This window comes from Panthera tigris, chromosome A2 (genome assembly GCF_018350195.1).
Source record: "Panthera tigris isolate Pti1 chromosome A2, P.tigris_Pti1_mat1.1, whole genome shotgun sequence".
NCBI lineage: Eukaryota > Metazoa > Chordata > Mammalia > Carnivora > Felidae > Panthera > Panthera tigris.
Genome location: NC_056661.1, coordinates 1,918,835 through 1,927,870, shown reverse-complemented (window position 1 = coordinate 1,927,870; position 9,036 = coordinate 1,918,835). Strand labels below are relative to the sequence as shown.

The 9,036-nt window shown below is 42.1% G+C and overlaps 1 protein-coding gene across 1 annotated transcript; it reads left to right on the top strand.

Annotated features, from left to right (window-relative positions):
* Positions 1-435: 435 nt before the first annotated feature.
* Positions 436-8,799, top strand: LOC122236635. The gene is made up of 4 exons (XM_042978745.1): positions 436-580; positions 720-1,315; positions 1,542-1,734; positions 8,643-8,799. Exons 1-3 carry the CDS (start codon positions 436-438, stop codon positions 1,671-1,673), a joined length of 873 nt encoding a protein of 290 aa, XP_042834679.1. The 3' UTR covers positions 1,674-1,734; positions 8,643-8,799.
* Positions 8,800-9,036: the final 237 nt, after the last annotated feature.

Sequence of the window (9,036 nt, the reverse complement as noted above, 5' to 3'; positions counted from 1 at the left end):
AGGGAGACAGGCACTGACACTCCTGCCTGGACACAGGGACCATCATCACCAGGATGATGGAACACATGGAACCTATCAGACAGACACATGTGGCCCTGCAGACAAAAATACAGAATCACCCAGCCTTCATCACTGGAAATACCGATGGCACCCCCAAGCACACATCCTAGGCACACCCTCAGAGATAAGGGTCCCAGAGGAAGGAAGACTCTCCCAGAGGCACACACAGCTCAGGCCCTCAGCACACCCCTCCCCTCGCTTTGTTTCTTCTTTTGAGGAATCACCACCATCCGCACAGTGCGTATTTTGTTTACATCCTTTGTATTTTCTGTATCCTAGAACGTCCGCTTCAAGGGGATTGTGATATTTTGCCTGTTCTGTTCACGACGGAACCTATACTATGATCGGTTACACGGGAAAAATCAAGAAACACCCATGGACTGTCCGGGCCCAACAGACGCAAGAACGACCGTCGTCGTCGAGCTACACCCACTGCAACTTCCGGAAGTGAACTGGTTTTCGCGCCCAGCCCACGCGGCAGAGGCCCCCACACCCAAACGCAGGTGCTTCAACCAGCCTGGTGCAGAGGGGCGTTCCTGAGCCATCCCTGGCCACCTAAGAACTGACGAACGGGGACTCTGGGCCCCTGAGGCTCAGTGGTCAGGCACGACTGCGACAACGATGCCCCAGGCCCTCCCAGAGAGCTGCGATCCTTCCAGGAACAGGCCCTTCTTCACTCGCGTCTGTCCCCTCGTTCAGCCACAGGCCCTCCACGGCCGTCACCTCTGACGCCATCGCCTCGGCTGCAGCGTCCTCCTGCACCCGTCGCGAGGACTCCGTCGGACTTCAGGGGCCTTCCCCGACAGTCGGCGCTGTCCGAGCACAGGAGGATGCGAGCGGACGGAGACCTCAGGAGCTAGGGCCACCGGGCCAGCCGCCACTAACTCACGGCCCACCAGAAGCCGGGGTTGGGGGAGGGGGGGCGGGACTCCCACCCACCGCTTCCGTTACCACACCCGCCTTGAACCCCTTCGTGGGTCGCCACCTCCAGTGGGTGCGCCTGCGCAGTTCAGCGAAGACGCACTCCCAGGAGTCTCCAGGACGCTTTCCACGCAGGCCAGCGCTGCATGCTGGGAAAAACCTGAGTGGCTGGACTCCCAGCATCCGAGGGGCCTCCTTTCGGAACTACGTTTCCCACAGGCCAATGGGCTGCGTCCTGTGCCGTCGAGGCTCCACTCGAGAGGAAGTGCGCGTGCGCCGTGGCTGGAGGCCCGGAAGACCTGCCCTGGAGCCTGAGGATAAGGGACGCGCGGTGGTGCGTAGTGGGCGTCTTGGGCGCGCAGAGTGTCAGACCTGAGCAAGCGGAGAAGTCCCTTCCGTGACTGTGGGGGAGTGGGTGTGACAAGCAGTTTTGAGACCCTGAGAGGTGTGATTGCACTTGCGGGTAATGAGATGTGTATGGGGCTGCAGAAGTTGCAATGGGTGGGAGTCGTTTTGTACCCACAGCGTGTGTTCTGCCACCGCTTCTTCTTCCCTCTCAGCTCGCCGCCACGTGGGGCTGTTGCAGTGGTCCCAAGGGATGTCGGGATGAATACTGGTGTTTCCCAGCAAGAAGGCGGGGGACTCGCTTGATGGCAGGTTTAGAGCTGGAAAGGCGTGATGCTGATGCCTAAGAATTCAAGACAGGCCCCGGAGAGTCACGATGCTGGTGCCCAAGGGTTAGGACGCCCCCAGGTAGGGTCCTCCTTGGGGAACAACCGAGAGGTCCACCTTCAGGTTTCAGAACCAGAGCGTTGCTAAAGGTCTGATCCAAAGAACCTGGTGTCAGATCAAAGATGGATTCCAGACGAGGTCTTACTTCCCTCCAGGTATGTGTGTGAGGCGAGGACCCTAGACAGTGTTTTCTAACTACTAACTGGCTTCCCAAAAGGGCCTGACAAGTCCTTTCCACATTATGAAATTCTTCCCAAGATACCAACGTGATGGAAATGTCTTGTTGTACACCTATGTATCAAGGTTGAGGAGAGTTTTAAATTTCCTCTAAGCATATGAAAGCAGTTTTGTTTTTTTGTTTGTTTTGTTTTGCTTTGGTGGCTGTTCGTTTTCTAGTAATTCAGTTTTAATACACATATATCAAAATTCATTATTTTAAGTGTAGTTCTATCAGTTTTCCAAAATGTACAATTGCACTGCAACAATCAAGATACAGAACGCTTGATCACCACCCAAAAAACTCATGGTGCCCATTTGTAGTCAGCACCCGCACCCTTAACCCCTCATCTGTTCCAAACCTCTATACCTTTGCCTTTTCCCAAAGAATGGCACATAAATGGAACACTATGTTGCCTTTTCAGTCCTATGTGTAAGTTGTGGTGTCATATTTGTAAAATTATGTATACTTACTTTACAGAGGTATTCTGAGTTTCAAGTTTTTGAACAATACCCATCAAGGTGGTGGCCTATATTATACATTCAAAGTGACAAGATTTCATTATTATTATGAACCATGTGAGATCAGAAAAGACTGTGCTCCGTTGCTCAACTTTTTTCATATGTACGATGATAGAGATGATGTGAGGTGGGTGGGGGTCAAATGAGATACTAATGATTATCAAATCACACTAATTCCTTATTTTAAGAGGTTTTTGTTGGAGAGAGAGAGTGCGCATGTGCACACAAGCAGGGGAGAGGCAGAGGGAGGGGGGGAGAGGCAGAGGGAGGGAGGGAGGGAGAGAGAATCTTAAGCAGGCTCCATGCTAAGCATGCAGGGCTCCATCCCATGACCCTGGGATCATGACCCAAGCTACAATCAAGAGTTGGATACCCAACCCCCAAATCACATTAATTTCTGTGACACTGTGAAAATATAAGTTAACATGGAGAAATGGACAGATTAGACTTTATTTGTTCTTTAATCAAGCAAAATGCTGTCACACTTTTTTCTCTTTAACGTGCTAGAAATATATCCATATAGAACTTACACCTGTGAAAAGTAGAATGGGGCTTTTGGACTTTGTGGATCATTAAAACAAAAACCTTCCACCTTCTATAAAAAGCATTAAAATTTTCCCTGCTTGAGAATATCAAGTATACCTTTTTTACTAAATTGGAGTATTATTCAAAATGGTACCAACTGCAGATCATCTCAGTTTTTCATAGATAACTGTCCCCCTACTCATAGCTTACCTTGCTTCTGCCAGAAGGTTACAATCGACTTGCGTTAATTCACTATACTCATAAGACCATGATGGGGTAGAACTGTGCAGATGACCATAATGCTTAATCAAATTAAGTGCAACCTATGGTTTTCTGGAACAAATTGTGTGATTCAGTCTACAGTAGCAGCAAAAATATTTCAAGTATATAATACAACTTACCTTTTTTTCCCCACAAGAGTATTAAACACCCACACCCTATACTCTGCATAACTGGGAAGAATCTGGCCCCAAATACCCATGTCCAAATTCATGGAAACATATCACATGCTTTAAAACATTAACCATTACAAACATTAAGCTGAACCAGACCTATACCTTTATTTTTATGGAGAATCATTATGGTTAACTACATGAACGCACGACTGTCCATATCATTCTCCACTATTTACAAACAGTGAATATTTGAAACAGTGCTTATTAAAGACCTATTAGATGATGGAAATATAAATAAATTAATGATGAAATCTTCACTCAATGAGTTTCTTATCCCCCACAAAAAACTACACACTGGAATCCCTGCATTCTCTATTAGCTCCCTTGTCTTTGTTTCCTTCCCAAACTTCTTATGAGCCTAAGTTTTACCACTTGTTAACCACTACTTTTTTCCCATAAAAACATAAACACGAAGACTGCAACAACCTGTGTGTGTTTCCTGCCTCTCCAGTCAACATGAAACAACATAGAGTACATTGGTTACTTTTGACTATAGCTGTTTAAATACTGAGCCTACAGCACATGGCATATATGGATGCTCAACATTAGCATCAAGTAAATACTATGGTCTCTGAGTAGTAAGAGCTTGAAACCTGATTATGTCTTTGTCTCCTGGTATCTTTGAGATCTCTGGTAATTTATGTAAACTTGTATTTCTCAGTTAACTCATAAAAGGGCATAGTATATTCCGTCTCACAGAATTTGCTGAGGAGTAACTGAATTTCTATATGTAAAATGAGTTACTCAATGAAAAATACTAAAAAGCGTCCGATGCAGATTGCAGTGTATACAGAAGCAGCCCAGACAACCCAGAGTTGGCCTGGCAAAATAAAGAATCTCACACAACACCATCATTAGACAACACCATTTGGTGACCAAACCGGATCAAGACAAAAACAAAAACAAATGCACTCTAAATAAGTCTGTAAAAAAAAAAAAAAAAAAGTCCCCAAACTCCCCTCTTCTTGTTAATAAAACTGACTGCTGCTTCTTTAACAATTAGTGTTATCACCACTCCATTCTTCTTGCCTTCTGGATTGAAACTTAAAATTCCCAATGATGAAATTACATTCAACTCTTGATAGCATCCAATAGAGAGCAAATCTCAGCTTCCTTGAACATAACCCAAATCAACTAATACAAGCAGAAGTCCTATGATAAGTCTTTTTTAAACACTGGTTTAACCCACAATCATTAATGGTGTGTTTCTAGAACTCAGTACACCCAACATCTTTTACCACAGGTGTGATCCTGGTGGTCTTTCTCTAGAGGACACCAACAAACCATTAATGTTTCACTGTTATTAATAAGAAGTTATATTAATGACAAAAACTTGAAGTATATAAAAATAAAATTTATATGAAAGAAAAATGCCTAAACTTGTATGCATCTGGCAATATTGACTAAGAATTTATAATGTTCAATTTGACAAAGTTACAAAAATCTTCACAAAAAAAGGCCAGCAAACTAAATCTACCAACATCTTAAAATGATTATACACCATTACCAACTGGTATTTACCCCAGGAATGCAAGATTGGCTTAACATTGAAAATTAAGTTAGGGCACCTGGATGGTTCAGTCAGTTAAGCATCCAACTTCAGCTCAGGTCATGATCTCACAGTTCATAGGTTCAACCCCCACATCGAGCTCTGTGCTGACAGCTCAGAGCCTGGAGCTTGCTTCAGCTTCTGTGTCTCCCTCTCTCTCTGCCCCTCTCCAACTCATTCTCTCTCTCTCTCTCTCTCTCTCTCTCTCTCTCTCTCTCTCAAAAATAAATAAACATTAAAAAATTTTTAAGAAAAGATAATACACCATATGAACATCATAAAAGTTAAAAATCACATGATAATCTCAATAGACATGGAAAAGCACTTTGGTAAAATCTAATACCACTTTATGATAAAAGCACTCAGTGGACTAAGTAAACTCAGTAATCTAAGATGAGAAGGGAACTTTCCTAACCTGATTTTTAAAACTCCCAAACTAACATCATACCTAATACTGAAAGACCAAATGATTTCCCCCTAATAACAGAAACAAGATAAATATGTCTGCTCTTGCCAGCTCTCTTCACCATTGTAATGAAGGCTCTATCCAGAGAAGACAGGCAAGAAAATAAAGGGCATCCAGATAAGAAAGGAAGAATTAAAGCTAAGTCTATTTGCAGATGGCATGATTTTTGTCAGTAGAAAATCTTGTACACTAATTAGGACTGATAACTTCAGCAAGGTTGCAGGATACAAGATCAAAAGGCAAAAATTAATTGTACTCCAATACTTTTGTAAATCAATGAAAAAGGATACAGGGTTTGGAAATAAACACACATACTTAAAGTCAACTGATTTTTTTTTTTTTTTACAAAAGTGTTGAAGTAATTCAATAAAGAAAGTGTAGTCTTTTCAACAAATGGTGCTGGATCAATCAGATATCCATATGTAAAAAACAAAACAAAAAACTCATGCTGTTTACAAAAAAACTCAAAACTTATAATAGACCTAAATGCAAGATACAAACAATAAAACTTCTAGATGAAACAAAAGCAGGAATTTCACTGTGACCTCAGCTAGGCAAACATTTTTAAGAGATGACACCAAAAACAAGGTTCAACAAAATTAATGAATTAGAATTTATCCAGATTAAGCTACTTTCCCAAAGACACCACTGAGAACAGTAAGCCACAGATACCAAGAAAAAATTCTCAAATCACATCGCTGATAAAACGTGTGTCCCAAACACATGAATTCTGGCAAAGCAATGACAAACACCTCAATGAAAAGTGTGACCTTATTTAGAAATAGGGTCTTCAGATGTAATCAAGTTAAGAAGTCATTAGAGTGTGTCCTAATCCAACATGAATTGTGTCCTTGTAAGGCAAGGATAAAGCATACAAAAGAAAGACACACAGGGAGAATGCCATGTGATAACAGAGGTAGAGGTTGGAGTGACGCAGATCAAGGCAAAGAATGTCTAGGATTGAGGGCTTGCACCAGAGGCTAGGAAGTGACAAGGAATGATTCTATACACAGTCACAGAAGAAGCATGGCCCTGCTGACAATGATTTCAGGCATCTAGTCTCCAAAACTGTGAGAATAAATTTAAGCCACCTGCTTGGATGGTCTGCCCTACATTCTGGAAATGCATGCCTTCTTTTTCATGTAACCCTTCACAAGAGTTTTAATTGCTCCAGGTAATAGTCATCAAAGCTGGCTTCCACCACAAAAAGATAAATCACTTCCTTTTTGACATTTTGAGGGTGATCCATGAAAAAGGATGTGAGCCCAGAATGCAGTAGCACACATGAGCTCTATTCTGTCAGGTTTGCCTGTAGGGAAAGTCCCTCACAGCATGAGGCCGTCCAGAGGCAATGGCAAGGGAGCTACTACCCAGAAAGGGAGGTGCACAAGAGAACTCCCAGGGAAGAAGGGTATCAGAGACTTACATGGTTGGGTGAGGTCGCTCTGCAGCCCAGATGGAAGTCTTTGGATCAGAGAGTTCCAAAGGGCAGCAGCAGCCTGGGTCTTTCATAGCTACAGGGATTACCCTATTTATGGCTAGCAGCTGTTGGGCAAAGTTTCATGGGGTAGGCATGAAAAGCTAGCAGGCTCTAAATAGCTAAAAATGCACTTATTTGAGCTATGTTTAAAACAGATAAGTAAAAAATTGAGTTTGGCACCACTGGGCTTTTGAACCACTGGTTTACAATGAAGAAATAAACCACGGAGGGACAATATACAGAGGCCATCTTTGTCTCATGTATACAGAACCTCCAGATTCTATGTGCCTCCAGCTAGAAATACTCAAATAATATCTAAATTATACTCGTCAAAATATCAGACCTGAATACGGTCACACCTGTAGATCTAACTTGCAATTACTTGCAAATATAAAGAACAGAAGATGTTAAAGAACAGCATGGAGATATAATTAGAAGACCCATTCTATGAAAATTTCTACATGATTTATTCAACAATTACATTACAAAGAAATACATGCTAAGGGAACTATAGATTAGATACAAAGGAGATATTAAGTTGTAATGTATGGGTCTCATTAGATCCCAATGCAAACAATCCAACAGCAAAATTTTAAAATTATGTAAAAAACTAGGAACATTGACCACTGCCTATTTATTTGAATATATTAAGGATAATTGTTCATTCCAAAAATTTTAAGATTGAAATGATATACTGAGAACTGCTTCAAAATTATCCAGAGGAAGCCAAGTGTCGTAAAGAAAACTGATGGAAATTGTTGAAGGCAGGTAACAGGTATAACAGATTTTCCTAAACCATTCTCTCTACATTTACAGAGTTTGAATTTTTACAAAATAAAATTTTGTTAAGTTTATCCATTCTGAGAGAGAGCGAGCGAGTGAGCAGGAGGGGCAGAGAGAAAGGGAATGAGACAGAATCACAAGCAGGATTGGCACTGTCATCACGGAGCCTGATGCGGGACTCGAACCCATGAACCATGAGATCATAACCCAAGCCAAAAGCAAGAGTCAGTTGCTTAACCAACTTCGGCTCAGGTCATGAGTTTGAGCCCTACGTCGGGCTCTGTGCTGACAACTCAGAGCCTGGAGCCTGCTTCAGATTCTGTGTTTCCCTCTCTCTCTGCCCCTCCTCTCTCTCTCTCTCTCTCTCTCTCTCTCAAAAATAAATAAACATTAAAAAAATAAAATAAATGATTAAGGTGCACCTGGGTGGCTCAGTTAATTTGGTTTCAGCTTGGGTCATGATCTCATGGTTTGTGAGTTCAAAACCCTGCTTGGGATTCTCTCTCTCCCTCTCTCTCTCTCTCTATGGATCTCTCCCCTACTCACTCTCTCAGCTCTGTCTCAAAATAAATAGAAGAAAGAAAGAAAGAAAGAAAGAAAGAAAGAAAGAAAGAAAGAAAGAGAAAAAGAAAAAGGAAGGAAGGAAGGAAGGAAGGAGGAAAGAAAGAAAAAGAAAGAAAAACTATTTATAAAAGGAAGTTTTGGTATGGTCTCTATAATTATGCTAATGCAACCCCTTTCTTAAAAGGATATTCAGATTGTGTGGTAGATTTTCCAATCCCCTGTGAAACAATCTAGCAATGTCCTCATGATAGCACAGTAGTAATTTTTCCTCCATTTTGAACCATGTGACTTACTTAAGCCAGTGCTATGTGAGCAAATGTTATGGCAGAAACCCTAAAATGTGCTTTTGGCTTTCCTCTGTTCCTCTAGTGCCTCATCTTGAAGAAGCTTCCCTGAGCTGGTGCTATCCATTCACTTTCAACCCCAGAATGGACATCTCAGATCAGAGCCAGTACAGCTTCCTGAAAACCCACCACTTGTCACAACCCACCCAAGCCAGACCTATGAACATGAAAATAAACACTTACTGCAGCATGTAATAAGCAAAATCTGACTAATGGTTATTTGCACAATTGCAATTAATTACAACATTTGCACAATTAGCAAGATGTTGGACAAAATATGCTATTTATAAATAGAAATGATGTGCTCTGGAAGGTCAGAGAAGGAAAAGAAATTTATACAACTGACAAAGAACCAAGAAAGTCTTCATGCAGGAATGGTTAGTGAGTGCTTGCATTTCCCCATTTTGTGGAATCAGATG

Bases quoted from the DNA above. Each gene is read 5' to 3' on its own strand.
- LOC122236635 (XM_042978745.1), top strand. From the start codon at position 436: ATGGACTGTCCGGGCCCAACAGACGCAAGAACGACCGTCGTCGTCGAG. The intron at 581-719 runs GTGCAGAGGGGC...CGATCCTTCCAG, and splicing joins CAGGTGCTTCAACCAGCCTG to GAACAGGCCCTTCTTCACTC. The intron at 1,316-1,541 runs GTGCGTAGTGGG...CTTCCCTCTCAG, and splicing joins AGGATAAGGGACGCGCGGTG to CTCGCCGCCACGTGGGGCTG.